Source organism: Mytilus trossulus, chromosome 12 (assembly GCF_036588685.1).
Source record: "Mytilus trossulus isolate FHL-02 chromosome 12, PNRI_Mtr1.1.1.hap1, whole genome shotgun sequence".
Taxonomy (NCBI): Eukaryota; Metazoa; Mollusca; class Bivalvia; order Mytilida; family Mytilidae; genus Mytilus; species Mytilus trossulus.
This window is the reverse complement of record NC_086384.1, coordinates 34942359-34964677: the sequence shown is the minus strand read 5'-3', so window position 1 is coordinate 34964677 and position 22319 is coordinate 34942359. Positions and strand designations below refer to the sequence as shown.

The window sequence follows — 22319 nt, the reverse complement described above, 5'->3', positions numbered from 1 at the left end:
GTTTATTGATTTAATATGCAAAAAATAACAAAACCAAAACTTATCATACATATATATATTATCACAGTATTTCTTTTAAGTAAAATGGCTTAATGCGCGTTGTTATGAGAATAAACATATTGTCTGATAAAATTGTATACATTCTATATTTTAGCTTTGCTATCCATCATATTCCTTCTGAAAAGTTATTCTCATTGGATGTGAAAATCAAGGCCTGTTTTGAAGAGAATGGTACTGTATGTTTGTATGACTACACAGTTATGGAGAACTCCAAGCTGCTTTACTCACATTGTGATCAGACTATTGAAAGAGCTCCATTTAAAGGTATTAATTTAAAATGCATCTGGTTACAAGCATTTTATTATACCCCTGCTTTTAAAAGTGGGTGTACTGTTTTACCTCTATATGTCTGTCCTTCAGTCTGTCCGTCAGTCCATACATCCTTCAGTCCATCCTTACCATGAATATTTTCATCACATTTTTTTCAGGAACTACTTGACAAGTATTTCTGAAATTTGGTTTCAGGGTTTATATAAGTTATACCGTGTGATGCACGTTCAGATTCATCACTCAACATCTTTCTGTTTACCGAACACTTGTATCAATTTACACATAATAGCCAAGTTGATAATTTTCGTCACATCCTTTCATGAATGTGACCTACCGAATTAGACAATTTACCGGATTTGATATCACATAAGCAACATGACGGGTGCCACATGTGGAGCAGGATCTGCTTACCCTTCCGGAGCACCTGAGATCACCCCTAGTTTTTGGTGGGGTTCGTATTGTTTATTCTTTGGTTTTCTATGTTGTGTCATGTGTACTATTGTTTGTCTGGTTGTCTTTTTCATTTTTAGCCATGGTGTTGTCAGTTTGTTTTAGATTTATGAGTTTGGCTGTCCCTTTGGTATCTTTCGTCCCGTCCCTCTTTTATCTCAGGATCTAAAGATAACTTAAATTTAATTTCATGGTTTATATAAGTCAGCTATACTGTGTGATGCGTTTTCAGATTCATCACTCAACAACTTCCTGTTTACCGAAATATTTCGGTGGGTTATCATCAGTGAGCAGTATCTCACAGTTTTACTTGTATGATTTGTCATTGGTGACACAGTTCCTGCTTAACCTTTTCATCTTCTTATCTGAAACTTGGAATGATGTATTAAAGGATCTCTACAAACTTAATTTATTTATCAAAATGTTTAGAAACTTTATAAAATTGATGATTGGGACATCATCAACAAGTCTTTCTTTAATGTTAATTTTTTTTTTCTAATAAGAAGTTTGGGTGAACGATTTGAGTTTCTTTCTATTATTTAAGGTGGTACCTAACACTACAGGGAGATAACTCTGTAAAATCAGCAGAATGATTTAATGACGTCATGTTGTTAAGGAAGTATTAAGCTTCTGAATGATCTAAATAAGTTTTTGTCAAACTGCTATATAACCAGTGTAATTTTTCTGATTAAACAGTTGGTTCAATTTTTTGGAAATTTTTATATTTTTGTCAAAAGTTCAAAGTCAATACTTTGTCAAAATTTTAAGAAAATTAAACGAGCCAAATTATTTTTAGTTCAGGTGTTAGGTACCACCTTAAAGTGTTTGCCTTATAAAAGTCAACCAGCAGTTATGCAAGTTTATGCAAATTCAATTGATGCGTTTGATAGGAGGAAATTATCTATATAAATATATTTTCTTTTTAAATATAGGAATTTCTTTTGATCTGTGGCAGCAAACAGAATGTTCATTACAAGAACCACCAAGTGGTGAGTATAGAATTAAGAAAGGAAATGGTAAATGTGTCAAAGCAACAACAACCCGACCATAGAGCAGACAACAGCCGAAGGCCACCAACAGGTCTTCAATGTAGCAAGAAATTCCCACAACCGGAGGCGTCCTTCAGCTGGCCCCTAAACAAATATATACTAGTTCTGTGATAATGAACCCCATACTAATTTCCAATTTAATAGAATGGATGAGAATATAAAGTTTGACACAAGTTGTTCAACAGCAGAGGCGGATTTAGGGGAGGGGGGCCCGGGCCCCCCTATTTGGGAAAAAAATTGTTTGCTTATATAGGGAATCACTGAAGCGTGACTGGAGCGGGCCCCCTCTTAGGTCAGTTAGTGGGCCCCCACTTATGAAAATTTCTGGATCTGCCACTGTACATTTATTTGAATGATTGTCTAGAGTTAAAAAAAAAAATACAAAACTATAGCAATATTACATCCTACATTGTTTAATTGTATTTTATACTTTAATTAATTGAGTGACTAATTGTATGTGTTTTACACCACTTTTAGCACTAAAGGCTTTTATGAATTGAAAAAGCCTTGGGGAGGACCAATCCTCCCAAAATGTGTACCCTCGAAAAGAAATGATTCCTTAGAAATATAGAATAAATGTATGGTCTGATGAAAAAGGAATTTTAATATGATTGTAAATGACAAATTCAATCAGTAAGATAGCAGTTAAAACATTTGATTTGCACTCCCAAGAGATTTTATTCTTTTTTTCATTTACTAGGTTGCAGTGTAAATTTAACTGGTACTGTGTCAGATGATTGCTCTTTTACCCCTGACTGTCAGGGAATTACATGTTGTATTCCACTCAAATTTATCAATGGACAACGGATGACCAGTGTTACATTTCACTTCATTTCTTGCAACAAATTAGAATACAGCATAGAAAGAAAAGTTTGGCAGAAAAGTGTTGAAGCAGGTTTGTTGAATAACTTAAACTTAATTAAATGAGCAGATTTTAGACTATTAAGACAATACCATTTGATTCAGATTTGTTATCCTCATATTGTGTTGGTCATACCAATAGATTGATCCTGTTTGCCACAGATAAAACTACTACCCTTACTGACCAAATTCAATCAAAATTTGTTCTTCATAATACTCAGCTTATTGACATAAATGTTTACCATCACAACATGTAAAATCAAAGTTGTACTATGAATTAGGCAAGGATGTTGGATTTCACATTTTCTTTCAGATAAAGTAGTGACAGAAAATATAGGTGACACTTTCCAGTATAACTACAGCTTATCATCAGGATTTGATCCTTCGTTATATGCAGTTACAGTAGATCTACAAGTTTGTTATCTGGCTGATGAATTTTGTAGCACCTTCAGATTATTGGATGCTACTAGTATTGGATGTTCATTAACAACAAGAAAAAAGAGGAGAAGTAAAAGATCTACTACAGAGTATGTGATAAAATATAGTGATAACTTACTTTTAAATTCTATCAAAAATTTAGTTAAACAAAATAAATATAAGAAGATGTGGTATGAGAGCCGGTGAGACAACTCTCCATCCAAGTCACAATTTATAAAAGTAAACCATTATAGTTCAAAGTATGATCAACATCGAGCCTTGGGTCAAACTGAACAGCATGCTATAAACTTAGAGGGCCCCACAAGTAACTAGTGTAAAACTATTCAAATAGGAAAAAAAAGCGGTCTAATCTATATAAAAATGTTTGTTTACCTATTATTTCCATGCAGAAATTATTGCCATTTTGTCCTTTTAGCTTAAATGTGATTTTAATTTTTGTGATATTGAGAAAAATCCTGTTTAATTCACATAAAAAATTTCAAAAGGTGAGTTTGAATTTAATTTATGAGAATATAACCCTGTTGCATTTTTCGCAATAAGAAAAACATCACAATAATTTCTGAATTTACAGTACACCAAACTTTTGATTTCATATATAATTAGATAATTATGCATACAAATGCCTCCTGACTATTACAGTTATTTTATCAGGTAGTCAATTTTACAACTAGAAGTAATACTGTTAAAAAATATGATGTATGAAAGGATTTATATGAATTTCTTTATATTTGGAAGAATTTTTTTTTATATAGATTCAGTATTAAATGATATATAATGTAAATGTATAATAATTTCATTTTATGTCACTAACTTTTCAGGCCTCAGGTTTCAGATTTCAAACAGGGTATGAGAATTCTAATGCAAAGGCAGGCTTCTTCAACCGAAATAAAAGAATATCTTGAAGAAGTAAAAAAATTTGAGGTATAAATAATTATCAATCAAAATATAAGACTGTGCTGTACATAAAAAAGATTACTTCAAACAGAAGTAATAGGGCCAATACCTTGTCCTAAATTTTGGATCTTAATATCACATTTTAAAGCTAATTATTGAATTTTGAAACATGAAATTTAATTAAATATTCTCAATGCTAAAGACTGCACAGATGCAGTACTATGACATAATTATATTTTAAGTCCAATTTTCAGTTTTATGCCTTTTAAATGTGGTACCTAACACTACAGGGATATAACTCTGTGAAAGTCAGCTAAACATTTTTATCCTTGTATCGTTACAAGATTGAAATTCATGGTTTACATATACCTGCAATATCCATGTACAATTTGCATCCATAAAAAGTAATGAAGCCACAGGCATAGAAGCAGAAAATGCAACACAGACAGAAGCAACACAAACTCTTTTAACAATTGTCTAGTTATATTACATGTAACAGGGCATTATCTATGATTTAGCCAAGACATGAAAATATGATTCTTTTGTTTCAAGTAGCAATAAAAGTGAGATTTGAAATAATGTTTATATATATGTTATAACTTGTCAGTTTGGCTGACCAAATGTGTCAAAATAAGCTTAAAAGCAGCACTAATGTATTATTCACCTGCAAGTCAATAATTCAACCTCAATTGAATTCATATGCATATGACCTTCATTTTAAACCCCTTAGCTGGAGATCTCATATACTAGGAGTGCGAAGCTATTTTAAAAAAGGAAAAGAATGTCAACATTGAAAGTAATGCCCCTTTAAGTAAAGTAACTACTTATAACGTTAAAGTTTTTTGTTGTCTTTTAGCTGAACCTGCTGCAAGAAAACCTCAAAGGAGCTGAGTTACCCGACACTGACACAAAAACAGGCATGAAGTCTGCTATGAAGGCTCTTGGATTGAACAATCCTGCTACTATTCCTTTAGACATTGACTCACAAGCAAATGAATCAGTTATAGGAGGTAGATTAACTTTATTCAATGCACATAAAACAAATATGCTGGCTTAAGTTTACTTGTATTAGTTTGAAAAGAAGAAGGATTATATGTCAAATGACACAGAAATTAATCACTATAGGTCACCGCACAGCCTTTAACAATGAGCAAAGCCCATGCTTTATAGTCAGCTATAAAAGGCCCCAAAGTGACAAATGTTAAACAATCCATACGGGAAAACTAACAGCATGATTTATTTACAAAATAATGAACCAAAAACAAATATGTTACACAGCAACTAACGAAAACCACTGAATTACAGACTCCTGACTTTGAACAGGCATATCGGGTATATAGAATGTGGATCCTAGATTTTCAAATATTTATCCTTTCTAGTAAATAAAATTTTCTATTTGGCAAGAGAATCATCTGTTTCTTGGAGGATTGATGCTTCTCATTTTCTTTTCATTCCATAATAAAAACTAATACTTGACGATTTATTATTACCATCTTTCAGGTGATGTCATTCAAACCATGTTAGGGACTACATCAGACATTCCAGGCAGGACTAAACAAACCTTTGTTGTTGGACATGGTTTGACAAATGAAGGAGTGAGGCTTCTTGGACAGAAGCTGGCTAACATGACAATTGGAGATATGGAAAATTTGTTAGATATAAAAAATGTTGATCCAATTGAAGTATTGAAGCTGATTGATCAGTTGAGAGATTTATTTAAAGCATTGGTAAGATTTATAGAAAATATCTAAATGTTTTTAAAGAGTCATGGTCAAATTGTTTAAAAAAGACAATATTTGTAATCAATGTATTTTTTTTTAAATTGATAACAATCGCCTATCATGAATTATTGAATAAAAAATTACTGTTTAAAATATTTTAAGCCCCTAAATAAAATTTTGACAATATTTTGATGTTTGAAGATTCTAAAATGGAGATTAAACACTTTTTGTATTTCACTGATATTGAAAGTATTTCATGTTTCAAATTTGGTATTTTTAGAAGTATTATGAATTTTCTTTCAGTTATCAGAATTTTTGACAGAAATAGTTGGTGGAGAATCAGACTTTTTTAAATCAGAAGATCTTACAATGTGGGGAGAAGTTCCATTACCTAGGCGTTCTAAAAAAGTGGAGTTTCCTCCTGGAGGTGCTGGGCAGATACCAATCGCTGGAATCATTGTTTTGAGATTTAGTATGTTTATTTGTTATTTTATATAAAAATAAGGGTGAAAAATTTCTTTTAGACAAATATAAAAAAAAAAAGAAGATGTGGTATGATTGCCATTGAGACAACTCTCCACAAGAGACCAAAATGACACAGAAATTAAGAACTATAGGTCACAATAGGTCTTTCAACAATGAGCAAAGGTCATACCACACAGTCAGCTTTTAAAGGCCTTAAAATGACAATGTAAAACAAAAACTAACTGCCTTATTTATGTACAAAAAATGAACGAAAAATAAATATGTAACATATAAACAAATGACAACCACTGAATTACAGGCTTCTGACTTGGGAAAGGTATGGGGACTGTATTGCCGCTAATTTGTCTGTCCATTATTAGTCCAACATATATTTAGTCACATTTTTCTAAGGTTGAACAGAACAGACTGTCTTCATATTTTGTCAGCAATGATAAGTTGTAACATGTGTGCACTTAATTTGATCTATCAGAAGTCATTTAATCAATGTTTAAAGAAACTGATTTTTTGTTAAATTATGAGTGAACTTATTTTTTTTTTTTATCTCAAATGTTCAAACTATTGATTTGAGCTATTTTACAAGAGTTAAAGGAGTTCCACAATTAGAATAATGCTTGATTTTGGATTTGGTGTGCACTATCTGTATTTTCAAAAATACATATACCAAATAAATTGTTCATAAATGTATCATTTGTATTCGATTGTAGGAGTTGGTGTTGGCATATATTATGGTGTGAAATTCAGAGTAGGCGTCAATGTATTGGGAATGAATGGAGTTGCTGAGATTGCACCATATACTGGGATATTGGTTTATGGAGAAGTAGGAATTGGTATAGCCATGTTGTATGCCAAACTAAGACTTGAGGGACATATTATGGATCTGAAATTTCCAACCAGAGGAGAGATCTCATTCAGTAAATTTCCACTAGATGTAGGGTAATAATCCTTATATATTTATTATAACTTAAATAATAGTGTAAGTGCTACCAGTTAGAGATCATTGCTTTTCATGTAGATGAGTTTTGTGTTCTTCCATCTGTCCATCCTATATCAGCCTCAAGTTTTGATTGAAGGTAATTATATATAATATACCATAAAGTGATCTTTTCAATTTGAAACTTATGTTCATTATGCTAGGAAATTTTACAGAAAAATATATCTAAAATATCAGGTTTCTAATGTGATAAACCTAACAATCAAATATTAATCTTAACTATAGTAAGTATTGAATTATCCTTATCATTTTTGCTATTTTTTTTCAACAGGAAAGTATAGACACCCCTTATCTGCAAATCTTCTTTGACCCTTTACAGAATTTCAGTTTAACTTCTAAAATCTAGTCACTGCTTAATACCAATGTGCTTTAATTTCAGAATTACTATGGACCTTGACATGACACCTATACGACTAAAGCTGAAAGTATTGATAACACTTGAGATACCCTTACTGTTCACATCTATAAAGATAACATTGTTCAAGGCAACCATTTGGCAGTATTCTTCTCCAACTATAAGACAAAATATCATAAGTAACTGGAAGAAAGAAAAAGATCTTACTGGCCCAGTTATAACAGAGTTTATTGATAAACCAGGCAAGAAAAGGGTAGGTTCATTGATATGAAAATTTATTTAGTTATAATTGATTTATCATGAAAATAAGGGGTTACATGTTTTTTCTTTGTTTTCTGGTTTTTTTTTAATGTGTTTGTAGTGATTTTGTGTCAAATAGAAATTAGAGTTGAATCCAAGTTTGACTGAATTCACAATTAATGTTCTTCATCAACAAAATATTTCAGGAGAAGCGTTCCACAGCAAATTGTTTGGTAAGACAAATTCCAAATCAGGATTATACAGAGCCTCAGTTTGAAATATCTATCCATGCTGGCGATGACAGAAGTGGTGTCAGGTTATACCTCAATGTGGGAACTGTACCTGGTGGTAGAGATGTATTAAACGCTAGAGAACTGGCAGGACCGGCTACAATATTGTCAGAAGTAATATATGTTTATACTTTAGTAAAATATAGAAGTAAATATAGCAATAAATATAGAAATAAATATAGAAATAAATGAAAATGAAACTCTATAGTTAGTTGTTATATAGCTACATTTTCAATTTATCTGGCAGTTAAATAAACATAAAAGTTTTGTGCATAGTTTATATGCCTATGTGTCATGATTATTTCTAAATGATAGTTTATATGCATATGTTTAATGATTTTTTTTAAATCAAAGTTATTATGTATGCCTCTGGTTATGATGTGCTTTTGAAAAGAAAAACATTTAAAATTGGTATACTGAAAGATTTCAAGTGTAGATTTTTATAGCTCACTATATGGTCTGGGTTTTGCTCGTTGTTGTACAGAGATCTGTTTTGGCATACATAATTCACTTCATTTGGTCTCTGGTAGATGCACTCTTATATTTACATCAAATACTAGTTTAGATTTTAAAATTTTAGTTAATAGTAGTTTGTAATTATATTTTTATGCCCAATTTATGGGCATTATGTTTTCTCTGTCTGTGTGTCCTTCTGTCTCTCCTGCTTCAGTTTTAAGGTTTTTGATCAAGGTAGTCTTTGATGAAGTTGGAATTCCAATCAATTGGAAACTCAGTACACATGTTCCCTATGATATGGTCTTTTTAATGTTATGCCAAATTTTAGTCTTGACCCAAATTTTAGTCCACTGAACATAGAAAAAGGTAGTGCGAGTGGGGCATCTGTGTACTATGCACACATTCTTGTTATATCAAATAATAACCATCATAGTTCAAAGTAAAAGTTATAGACTATAAAATTTGTTGTAACAATAGAATTTGTTTTCATAGAAACTAACAGCAACTGGTGTGCCACTGTATTTTACTGTAACGGCTGAAAACGACTCAGGTCAAAAGTCTACAGCGTCATGTTACCTATCAACATATGATATAACCCCACCTGGTGGAAGATTTGATGAAGATTACAAGTCCACCAGCAACCCATCAGTTATAAAAGCTTCAGTGACTGTATATGAGGATTCAGAGCTTGTAGAAACTAAAGTGGCAATGGGTTATGGAAAAGGGATATGGGGTGATCAGCTTGTTCCATGGAATGATGTTGAACTTGGCCAAAGCACCATAAATCATGTTACAGCAGGTAATTTATATAATAAATATGAAAAGTCTGGCCAATGATCATTCTAATGAGCCTATTAGGGCTTTCTTTGATGATACCGTGATATACTTTTTCGGAATATTTGAAAATTATATTTTTTGTGAGCATCAATTTGGAAATGTACTACTTGCCGTTATTTTGCACATTATACTTTGGTGTTTACTTTCAGAGTCTGATCCTCTTAATCGTAAGGTTTTAGAGATGTTTACTAGCCCACGCACAGGAAAACTAGTTGGGCCAAAAGCAGGCATGGACTCTTCCCATCACTCACCTGGAGATTGTGCCAGAGCATGTGCTGATTTACCTTCAACCAAATGTATGAGTTTTAATTTTGACTCTGCAGATGGAACATGTGAACTTGTTGAAGCCATCGAGGGATACCATTTTAAAAGATCGCGATCAGGATATTTTTCCCATTATGAAAGATTAGGTGTTGGGAAGACTAAACAGTTCAACTTTGACCTGATACAGTTATCACATAATAAGATTTTCTTTGTGAATTTCCTTGTTAGGAATCATCTAGGATATTCATCGATAATCAACACTCAAGGTGTCCTCGTTGATTTGACGACGCCAATCACAGGTAGTATAATTTTTCGTCTAATCTGCTGAGATATAGCCAGTAATATGTGTTTTACTAAAAAATATGAAACGTTGATTCTCCAATGGAGTGCTATATAAGTTGTTATAGCAAACAGAACAAAGTTTCCTAGGGTATAATGTTTGAGACCTGTATGTCTGTTAGTCCTGTTCTTGTCATTTTAACTCCTCTGAAACTGCTCTACAGAATTTCATGAACTGTGTAGAAAATAAGGATGTAGATGTGCATATCAGCAGGAAATTAAATTATATTTTTTTTCAAGGAGTTATGCCCCTGTGAACTTTAATATAGAATTTTGGCCTAAATATATTACCACAGCAGATTTTGTAGGAGTTGTGAGTCTTTTGAATTTTGTTCATTTCCATATCTATATGCTGTTTTTTTAAAGAAAAAACATGGTAGATCTTTTTATGGCCCCGCATTGAAGTTGTCAGTGCTATATAGTTTTACCCTTGTCCGTAATTCAGAAATTAAGAAATTCGTAATTCCACAACAAATCATTATACAGAGTTATTTTCTAAACGCCTTCAGATATTGGGCTGATTTTTGGAATGTGAGTTAACCATGATGAGTTACAAATTAAGTTTAATTTTCATTACCCTCCACTAATTTTTGCTGAAATTACGGGCTTTGGACTTTGATAAATTGTTGAAAATCAAAGTTATACAGACTTTTCTAAACTCTTTCAAATATTGGGAATTTTGGCATGTGGGCTAACCAAGATGAGTTACAGATCAAGTTCAAGTTTTGTTCCACTCAGCTTATTTTTGCCAACACTAAGGGTTTACAACTTTGAAAATTGAAAACCACAGTTATACAGACTTTAGTTCTATCCCTTACCAAAACGTGCTAACATGTTGCACATGAGGTTAAATTTTTAACATGCAAATTAGGTGAGCATTTTGTGAGCAAAAAAGTTGCACATATGAAACTAACCTAAATTGCATGTTAAAAACCTCACATGCAAATGCTCACATGAGCTTTTGTTTCAAATGTGCATTTTTATCAGATTGCTCATATAAGCAGCTGCTAACATCTTGCACACATGAAAATTAGTTCCAGATGATGATGATTAAATTGAATCTATAGATTAAAACAAAATGGCTACTTCAAAATAGGATAACTTTTTAAATTAAAATGAAGATCTTAAATAATTGAAAATAAAATGAAATAGAAATGATAACTTAAAAATAATTAACCACAGTCACACTGGTTTTTATCAGATTCCAACAATTCCATGAAGTTCAAATTGCACAAAATTTGGCTTAAATTGTTTTATCTCCACCTCCCTCCAAAATCATGCTTTGAGTTTGAATTTACAGGAAGTACATGACTGGGCATGTCATTTTGAAAAAGCTCATATGAGCAATTATCTATGTAAGTTTTAAATGGTTAGAAGAATGGACAAAATTTTCAAAGTACAAAACTAACATAAAACTAGCATAGATGATAAAAGCTCACCTGAGGTTTGAATTGCACATATGAGCATCATGTTAGATTTTTTTGTGCACATATAAACTACCAAACTGCACATGTGAGCAATCTGATTTGCATACAATTCTTACGTGCATCTCATGTGCTTCACATGTGAAACTCATGTGCTTCACATGTGAAACTCATGTGCTTTTGTTAGCAATTTCTGTACGGGATATGCCAGATTTTGAGTTGAAAAACACAGTTATACAGAGTTATTTTCTAAACGCTTTCAGATATTGGGCTGATTTTTGGTATGTGAGTTACTCATGATGAGTTACAGATCAAGTTTAAGTTTTGTTCCGCTCTGCTAATTTTTGCTAACATTAAGGGTTTACAACTTTGAAAATTGTTGAATATCACATTTATACAGACTTTTTTTTTATACGCCTTGATTTTGAGCTGATTTTTTATATGTGAGACAACCATCATGTTTGTGTCCACATGTTTTGTTGAAATTGCAGACTTTCAACTTTTTGAAACTGGGCCATTCGTGTTGCTTTGACACATCTAGTTTTATTTGATGTAAAGGTTTTTAACACATATATAATTAAACTTTGTTATGCACAATAATCTAACATTACAGGAGAAATCATAAATGCCAGTAGAGACACCCTTAAGCATGTTGACTGTCTGTCTCTCATCCCTGAAGAACATAGACCTGATTGGATTATTCGTTGTAAAGGGATTAGTCCTGATGTAAAAAATCACAGGTATGTTAAAACCAACTTTTCTGTATGTAACCCTTGGTTTAATAGCTTTCTTGTAAGATTAACATGTATATTTTGTTGAATTTGCATTACTATTTGAATATACTTTTTACCTATAATGGTTTACTTTTACAAACTGACTTGGATTGAGAGTTGTGTCTTTGGCACTCATACCACATCTTCTGATATCTATAGACTGTTAGTGCTTCAAGTCATATTAATATTTTATTGAACTTGTTGTTGTAGATTGATAGTAGATGGCCCAGGCTCCAAAGCAGTTTTCAATGGTATGGAGCCAATGAAAGACCTCCTGTTCACAAGATATAACACATACATTACTGGTATTTATTTCTGTGAAATTTAAGTTAAATCTATTGTATTATGTACATTTAGTAGATATTTAAGCTTGTAACATATGATCATTATGATGATAAATTTTTCAAATATATGTCAGTATAGGGTTGAGACATAAGTTTTGTAGTTCACTGAAAGTGAAAATGTGATTATTAGTTTAAAGAAAAGTAAAATAACTGTGCAAAAGTATAAAAACTCAAAGGAAAATTCAAAATAGAAAGTAAAATCAAAAGCTGAAACATGTAATGAATTGAAAACAACATATTTATTCCTTACTGAGTATAAGCATTTCCTTTTGTAGAAAATGTGGATTAAACCTGTTTGTATAGCTCACTTAACTTCTGACTTGTATGATAGAGGGCATGTAACCTATGACCTTGTATATACTTTTCTTTTCTAGCTAACTGGGATGGATTCATAGATAGAGAAAGTGGACTATTGGGTTATGCAGTATTTGTTGGTAAGAGTGTCTGTGACGATTTGATACATAAACATCATGATCCACACAAGCATCTCTTTGAGGTATCCCAGTGGACCCATACTGCTACAATTTATCCTATTCCTGCTCCATATCAAACACTACCAGGTAACATACTTAAAATAGAAAATGTTACATAGGAAACTTCAGTATGCACTTATTTTAAAACTTTTAAAGTACTCATTTATTGACTATTACTTGGCATTTTGGTGACTTGATTGTCTGTCCGTTCTTTTATCCATTTGTCAAGCTTTGGGTTAAAGCTTTTGGTCAAGGTAGTTATTGGTGAAGTTGAAGACCAACCAACTTGAAACTTAGTTATGATCTTTCTAACTTTAATGCCAAATTAGCATTTTGACACCAATTTCATGGTCCACATATAAAATGATAGTGCTTGTGGGACATCCATGTACTATGGACACCTTCTTGTTTTAATTTTGTTATACTGTAATTACAATTTCAACAAATTAGACACCTTTTCATACTGTAACTCAATTTGTTATTATTGCAGATGGCAAATACTACATATCTGTAAGAGCATTGAATAATGTGAAATATGGAGGTCCATTGGCTACAACTGTTTGTCATTCCACACCACTTACGGTTGACAACTCACCACCTTTAATCTTGGAAATTTATGATATAAGATACAATGAAAGTACCTTCACCATCACAGCAAAGCACAATTCTAGGTAAATATATAAAAAAAATTATTAGGAATTTACTTATTATGCTGTGTTAATAAAAACAGTTCAGAGAAGCATTTGGGCTCATATAAATGTAAGCAATTGCCATCTCTTGGGGGTGTGTTGTAGTTATAAACTTTTTGATACTCCTATCCTAGCAGAGGGGGCAATTAAATTTACCCTTATCCATCTGTACGTACTCTCTGTCTTCTGTACATCCCAAAATTGATTTCAGTTCTCTAACTTTCTTTTTCCTCAACCAAATGTTATGAAACTTGTACACAATGCTCATTGCCACAAAACACAGATTCAGTTTGAATTTTAGTGGCGTCACTTTTTCGATCTAGTTTAATGTCCCTTTACAAATGGAAAAATGCTGAATTTTTCCTTTCCTTTCTCTAACTTTAGTTAGACACATTGACACATTCCCCATTTAATTTCTTGAATGTCTATACCAATTTTATTTCTAACTTTTAAACATTTAATAGAGAGAAATTGTAAAAAGTAAAAACTAACAGAAAGGCAAGATCTGCATTTAATAGCATTTGAGTAAACTCATAGTTTTAAGCTGTTTAGGGATTTTTTTTTTTATAGGGATGTCAACAAGTACTAGAAAACTGTCCTTGCTTTTTTTTTGGGGGGGGGGGGGGGCTTACTTTTTTCTGAATTCTTTATCATTTCTTTCATTTACCCAATCAGTATTACTGTGCAAATTGATTTTATCATTTAAAAAAATCCATTTTATATTAAAATACACCTATTTCAAAATGGTTTATTCTAGAAAAGTGCAGTTCATTTTGAGCTGGGTATAGCAGGACAGGAATGGTTTGTTCCATTCAAATATGATTGTTGTTAATATAGATCTGCCTTGGAATGGTTCAGTCCATAGCAGTTCAGTTTATATTAAGTAAGGTATAGCAGGTCAAGAATGGTATGTCCCATTTGAAAAAAAAATCTTAAATTTTATTTACATTTGTTTTCAAATAAAATCTATAGACAGATCATGATCAATGATTATTGGTTGACTAATCCTTTTTCTTCATTCAAAGATATTTTAAAACTGTAATCACTTTGATTTTCTTATCATTGTGATATTCTGTTCATAGAGTTTCAGGATGACATTTGTTTGTAGTGAGTATTTTTCAAAATCAATTAGGAAAACAATTTGAAATAAACTAATAAGATGTTCACATTTGAACTACATCTCAATTATTGCAGTTACTTTTGAACTTAGTTTACCCAATACACATTGAATAATACATTCCATTTGTTTGGTATATTAAGTTTATAAGAAAGAATATCAAGCAAGTTTGGGAGACTGACATGACTGATGAAAACTATTATACATTAAAATGTCTTTATTCTTTTATTTACAATTTGTCTTATCAGTAAGTTTCTATGGGATAAAATAGCAAATAAAATGAAGAACACAATATGGACTTATTTTAACCAAGGAATTTAACTTCCCTTGTTTGATTCTTGTTATGCCCCCCTATGGCCATCATGAACCCAGTCTGTGCCTTCCTCAGTTCGTCAGTTAATCTGTCCTGCTTCAGGTTAAAGTTTTTGGTCAAGGTACTTTTTGATGAAGTTGAAGTCCAATTAACTTGAAACTTAGTACACATGTTCCCTATGATATAATCAGTCTAATGTTAATAACAAAATAGAGGTTTGACCCAAATTGTCTTGGTCGAGTGAACATAGAAAATGATAATGCGAGTAGGGCATCCATGTACTATGGACACACATGTAACAGGAATAAATATTACAGTATATGTTCCTAACGGAATAAATGGTATAGAATATTTGTTCCAACAGGAATAGATATTATGACAATGTTTATAACAGAGTTTCCATTGGAACTTTTGTTAGGTGGAACAAATATATGTTGACATTACAAAGCAGAGCATTAACGGACTGAACTAAAGAAGTACTTCCTTAGCTCATGCAACCACTTACAGCTGACTTAATATCTACAACATGTTCTAAGGGAAGCAATCCTGTCACACATGTTTCATCTTACTTTTACAATTTTTCTTCTTATTTAAGTGATCCACATTCAGGATTGGCCTTCAATGATGTATGTTTAGGGAGAACAAGGTGAGTTTGTATTGAGATGGACACAAATTTCATTTGAACCTAATATGTCTCTTTATTTTTTAGTGATCCACATTCAGGATTGGCCTTCAATGATGTATGTTTAGGGAGAACAAGGAGAGATTGTATTGAGATGAGATGGACCAGAATTTCATTTGATCCTAGCATTACACTTGTTAAAATTCTAACTGATGGTGTTCCAATCTGGATTAAAATCAGAGCAATCAATAATGGTAAGTTCACAATTAATGATAAGATTTATCCTTCTAAATATATTTTCATGAAAAGGTATAATTTTCAAAGTTTAGATCAATGTACTAGTAAGTTTTGTTATGTCACAAATGATTCTACAATTGCAAAAGGAAACTGAAAATAATTTGTTATATAAAATAAAAGAACCCCAAAAAATAAGTTAAAAGTGTGGAAAAGAACTGCCACCTGAGACTATTGTAATTAAACACTAGATATAATGTATGCTATAATCATGTTGCTTGTGTTCCACATTATTGTGTCAAAAGCTTGAATATGTTGTTGATATTCTGATTATCATGTTTTAGAATTATAAATATGGACAAAAAATACAGAAAAATTGAATATTTTTACAGTTGACTTGCGTACTATTGTTGTTGCTGATTCAGCAATTATTGTGGACAAAACTGGTCCCTATACTGGAGCAGTGATGGATGGACCTATACATGGTGAAGATTTATTGTACACAAAGTATTCAGATAGAGTAAGTGAATGGAATTTGTACAGTTTTAATGGGGTGTTGGACCTACATATAAGGTACTTTAAAATTATTTTTGGTTTTCTGAATTTATAACAGGATGTCTCTAAAACCAGGAATATACTCTTCAAGAACATTCTGTTTCACTGTTATATATTCATTTAATTGTGGCATATATATATAAATTTTAAACCAAAGGTGCATATAAAAAAAAGACCACCTTATTGATGTATATACAGTTCAGTCTAGGTGGCCTAGGGGTCTACTAGAGGGCTGGACACAGTGCAGGCGGCGTTGTCTTGATATCCTGATAGCACAAGTTCCAATCCTGGCAAGGGAAGAAGAAAAATCATGCTTTTACAAATAAGAAGATTTAACATTATTGTGCTTAAATTTAGAGTTATTATGGGATATGAAATGTGTTTTCTATTGTGGATCACTTTGACTGTTGGTCCAATGGATTTACCTGTCATAGAGTTGTCACTTGTTAAGACTCTAACTTATATTGTTTATTCATGTTTCAGATATGTGCTAACTGGTTACATTTCTATGACCCAGAGTCTGGTATTGGATTGTATTTGGTCAGTGTTAGTTCTGTCAAACAAATAAATGTAACAGATGTTGCTAACTTGACAGAATACAGCAGAACAACACATGAAGCTTGTGTAGAGCTGACTCCTGGCAGTCATCTAGAACACGGACATACTTACTTCACAACAGTGTGGGCATTTAATGGTGCTATTAATCAGAAAAATGTGTCAGCTATTTCAAATGGAGGTAAAATGTAAAAAGATCTACATGTTTTGTTAATATGATTTCATGCCTAGAAAAAACACTGCCAAATCTTTAAATGATATAGAGGCGATATTTCAAGTTAGTTAATACATGTAGTGAGGTATGTATATTTACATAAAACAGTTCATCAATTGGGCAATGATAGTTGGTATCTTTATTCATTGTACAAAATGTTCGGTTTTCAGAGTAGAGCTTTTCAGCTCACCGGGCGCAAAGGGCCAAGTGAGCTTTTCTCATCACTTGGCGTCCGGCGTCCGGCGTCGTCTGTCGTCCGGCGTTAACTTTTACAAAAATCTTCTCCTCTGAAACTACTGGGCCAAATTAAACCAAACTTGGCCACAATCATTATTGATGTATCTAGTTCAAAGTTTGTGTTTTTTTAACCGGCCAACCATCCAAGATGGCCGCCATGGCTAAAAATAGAACATAGGGGAAAATGTAGTTTTTGGCTTATAATGCAAAAACCAAAGCATTTAGAGCAAATCTGACATGGGGTTTAATTGTTTACCAGGTCAAGATCTATCTGCCCTGAAATTTTCAGATGAATCAGACAACACATTGTTGGGTTGTTGCCCCTAAATTGGTAATTTTAAGGAAATTTTACTGTTTTTGGTTATTATCTTGAATATTATTATAGATGGAGATAAACTGTAAACAGCAATAATGTTCAGCAAAGTAAGATTGACAAATAAGTCAACATGACCAAAATGGTCAGTTGACCCCTTTATGAGTTATTGCCCTTTATAGTCAATTTTTAACCATTTTTTCGTAAATATCCATGATCTTTGACAAAAATCTTCTCCTCTGTAACTTCTTGGCCAAATTAATCCAAACTTGGCCACAATCATCATTGATGTATTTAGTTTAAAGTTTGTGTTTTTTGACTCAGCCAACCATCCAAGATGGCCGTCATGGCTAAAAATAGAACATAGTGGTAAAATGCAGTTTTTGGCTTATAACTCAAAAACCAGAGCATTTAGAGCAAATCTGACATGGGTGAAATTGTTTATCAGGTGAAGATTTATCTGCCCTGAAATTTTCAGATGAATCAGACAACACATTGTTGGGTTGCTGCCCCTAAATTGGTAATTTTAAGGAAATTTTACTGTTTTTGGTTATTATCTTGAATATTATTATAGATGGAGATAAACTGTAAACAGCAATAATGTTCAGCAAAGTAATATTTTGAAATAAGTCAACATTACCAAAATGGTCAGTTGACCCCTTTATGACTTATTGCCCTTTATAGTCAATTTTTAACCATTTTTCGTAAATATCCATGATCTTTTACAAAAATCTTCTCCTCTGAAACTACCGGGCCAAATTAATCCAAACTTGGCCACAATCATCAAAAAGACATTGATGTATCTAGTTTAAAAATTGTGTTTTTTGACCCAGCCAACCATCCAAGATGGCTGCCACGGCTAAAAATAGAACATGAAGGTTAAATGCAGTTTTTGGTTATTACTCCAAAACCAAAGCATTTAGAGCAAATCTGACAAGAGGTAAAATTGTTTATCTGGTCAAGATCTATCTAACCTGAAATTTTAAGATGAATGGGACAACTCATTGTGAGGGTGCTGCCCCGAAATTGGTAATTTTAAGGAAATTTTGCTGTTTTGGGTTATTATCTTGAATATTATTATAGATAGAGATAAACTGTAAACAGCAATAATGTACAGCAATTTAAGACTAAAAAAATAGTCAAAATGACCAAAATGGTCAATTCGACCCCCTAAGAAGTTATTGTCCATTATAATCAATTTTTAACAATTTTCATAAAATTTGTAAATTTTTACTAACATTTTCCACTGAAACTACATGAACAAGTTCATTATAGATAGAGATAATTGTAAGCAGCAAGAATGTTCAGTAAAGTAAGATGTACAAACACATCACAATCACCTAAACACAATTTTGTCACGAACTGTCTGCTTCCTTTGTTTAATTCACACATACCAAGGTGAGCGACACAGGCTCTTTAGAGCCTCTAGTTTTTTTACCTTGAAATTGATTTCATTATCACTGACCTATATATCTGTATCAAAACTTTGCTGTACTGGTAATTGAACACATTACTGTTTTTATCAACCTTAACATGATGGAATCTTGTGTCACAAATTTATTTAATTTTACAGTGACTGTGGACCTTACAGAGCCAGTTTCTGGTCATGTTATTGATGGAAACAAGACAAATTTTGAAGATATACAGTTTTCTGGTAATGCAGCTAAAGTAGAAGTTCAATGGAGAAATTATTATGATCCTGAATCAACCATCAGACAGTATGAAGTGCAAGTTCAAGCAGCACCGTAAGTTTTTTTCATTTTTTTGTTGGACATGGTCAAAGATTGAAAGAATTGTTGTATTTTATTTACTATGAACATTGTTTAATCATTTTATTTGTTTTTTCTGTATTTTTAATTATTTCCATTTTCACCTGTTGCTTAAATTGTATGAATTATCTTAAACTGCAACTTGGAAAAAAGTACACCCAATTCATATATTTGGCTTAAGGAGGCGGGTATAAGATTTTCAGAAAAAAAAACCATTTATTTTTCATTACAAATTTTATTTATGTCCTTTGGTATTTGTTACTTTATCATATGGTACAAAAATAATTCCACAAAATTAATTTGTGTTGGCCCCAGGTGACTTTTAGAATGTAGATATCATTGAAAAAGCTCCAAATTATCTATCTCCCTTTGGTGAGCAAATGCCATTTTTTTGGCATTAAAATTGAATATCTTTTTTAACTCATCATTGACCTCTATCTTTTATTGTTGTTTTCTAATAAGCTGTACATAAACTAAATAATTGTAAAATTTAAGTGATTTCTGTAATTAAGTTCTTTTTTTATTTCGATATTACTGCTATTTTTCCTATTAGTTCAACAGAAAAAAAGGACATTAACAAAAACATATGCTTCTTTTCAAGGCAGATTGTGAGCGTAAATGAACGGTGACCCCGTTCATTTATAGAAAAATATAGCGAAATCCTTTATTAAACAAAAAATTTGGTTTAAAACTGCGAGCCACCTTAAGCACTGTAAAAAGTTGCAGATACAAAATTATTGTGTTTAAAACATTACTTATTGAATTATGTTTTGTATTATTTTCAAAGTATAATAATATTCGCTGTAAATTGTATTTATATTTTCAGAAATTTAACAGACAACTTTAATATTATAAGAGATTTCGTGCCATTTTCTAACACAACAGACAGTGTAAAATGGTTGAATTTTCAATTTCAACATAAAGACAGAGTAAAAATTGACCTTCGTACTACGAATGGAGCTCATAACTCTGTAGTCACATCGACTGATGGCTATGTTGTAGACATTACACCACCAAAGTTACTGCATCTAGGAGATGGATTTGTACAACAGAAAGATCTAGAATTCCAGGTCAGATTGTGCTTTATTTCAGTATGAAGTAATAACATGTGAGAGCCATTTTTCTTTTTTTTTTCTTTTTCAATATTGATATGTGTAATAAATCTTGTATGTTCTTTATCTGCTATTTAACAAAATAATGTGTTGACTCATTTCTTATAGATTCTGCACTTTGACATTTGATAAATTAACTTAAAGTGATTAAGCAACACAAAATGTTACTGCATATAGGTCCTTTTTACTGCATTCTGATTTAATACCTCTACAATATTTTTATTTTATTCTTCAAACAATTTCTGTATGTAAATGGCAAGTGTATCCTACATGTCCTATGCACCTGCATCTGCTTTGTATACATAAAGTTAGTGTTGATATTGTGATATTGTTTGGATAGTGAAATTATTTCTTTGTAACAAGAATTTTTTCTTTATAATTATACAGTCAGATGCCAATGGTCTTTCGTGTAATTTCAAGTTTATTGATGAAGAATCTGGTTTAGATCATTTTCAGATACAAATTTACAGACAACATCAAAGTATTAGATCTCAAATTGTTCCAGGTAAGTTGTGATTTTTACTTTTGATTATTTCAATATAAATTATGCATTTACATTCCAACAAAAACGTTGAAAGCTCAAGAGAAACTATTAACTTGATAGGGGAAAAAATGAAACTACAATGAAGACAAACTAACTTTCAAAACACTATAAAGGAAAACTAAATCCTGAGCTTCAAAAACCTCATTAAAATGCCGAGGTCATCTCATGTGCTCCGGAAGGGTGAATAGATCCTGCTCCAGTTTTTGTACTAGTAATAAACACTAAAATGCAAATTAAATTAGTTTGCATGTTGTAACCTTTCAAATGATATTTGAACATGACCTTTATGCGAGGTATTTTCAACTCATAATAATTATTGCTCATTTATATAAATAATACATTGAATAAACACCAATAAATTAGCAATTCACCCCCAAACATAATTTAAAAAAAGACATGTGTTTTTTGGGTGTTTTTTTTAGCAACTCGAAACGATTGGATGCAGCTTGAGGATGAGACTGTAAATGAGTTCACTAATTCCAGTCTAGACTTGTTACAAGGTGCTGTATACAGTATCAGAATAGGAGCTGTTAATAAAGCAGGATTTGTGGCAGCTTTTGAAACAAATGGTGTAAAAATAGACAGAACTCCTCCAATTGTAAGGAAATCAGATTTTTTTTTTAATTTTAATTTGATAAGGGCTAATGTTATTAAGATATATGTATATATATATTTTTAAAGTTTACACTGTTGCCATGAGTGCATTTGATGGGATATGACATTATTGCTATAAAAAATTAGGCTTTCAACTTCTGATTTCTGTACCATTTCCAGCAGGGTTTTTTTTCTTTCTTTTTTTTAAGAAAAATATAAACTATTTATTTCATTGACTTCATTGTCTAAAATCAGGAAACCGCCAATAGTTTCTAAAAGTGGCCTTAAACACTAATCCAGGAATCAATCACCATTAAAAAACCATGTGGAAAGTATACATTTTTAGACTACTACTTTTGGTATGATATCTGGTAGGGAAAGATCCGTTTGCGCCAAAAATGCGTCCTTTTGCGCCACAACTCTTTTTCTCCAATGC

General features: G+C 31.9%; 1 protein-coding gene across 1 annotated transcript in view; it reads left to right on the top strand.

The window, feature by feature from the left end:
- The first annotated feature begins 2636 nt into the window (after positions 1-2636).
- Positions 2637-22319, top strand: part of LOC134692399 (uncharacterized) — a 52765-nt gene continuing 33082 nt past the window's right edge. The window contains exons 1-22 of the mRNA XM_063552848.1: positions 2637-2724; positions 3004-3217; positions 3947-4034; positions 4879-5032; positions 5523-5749; positions 6047-6215; positions 6934-7162; positions 7600-7828; positions 8022-8219; positions 9054-9360; positions 9548-9961; positions 12039-12165; positions 12409-12503; positions 12917-13102; positions 13506-13686; positions 15844-16010; positions 16383-16510; positions 17029-17281; positions 19438-19609; positions 20460-20703; positions 21133-21250; positions 21712-21887. Of these exons, the coding sequence (XP_063408918.1) occupies positions 2637-2724; positions 3004-3217; positions 3947-4034; positions 4879-5032; positions 5523-5749; positions 6047-6215; positions 6934-7162; positions 7600-7828; positions 8022-8219; positions 9054-9360; positions 9548-9961; positions 12039-12165; positions 12409-12503; positions 12917-13102; positions 13506-13686; positions 15844-16010; positions 16383-16510; positions 17029-17281; positions 19438-19609; positions 20460-20703; positions 21133-21250; positions 21712-21887 (4164 nt within the window). The remainder of the gene's footprint in view (positions 2725-3003; positions 3218-3946; positions 4035-4878; positions 5033-5522; positions 5750-6046; positions 6216-6933; positions 7163-7599; positions 7829-8021; positions 8220-9053; positions 9361-9547; positions 9962-12038; positions 12166-12408; positions 12504-12916; positions 13103-13505; positions 13687-15843; positions 16011-16382; positions 16511-17028; positions 17282-19437; positions 19610-20459; positions 20704-21132; positions 21251-21711; positions 21888-22319) is intronic.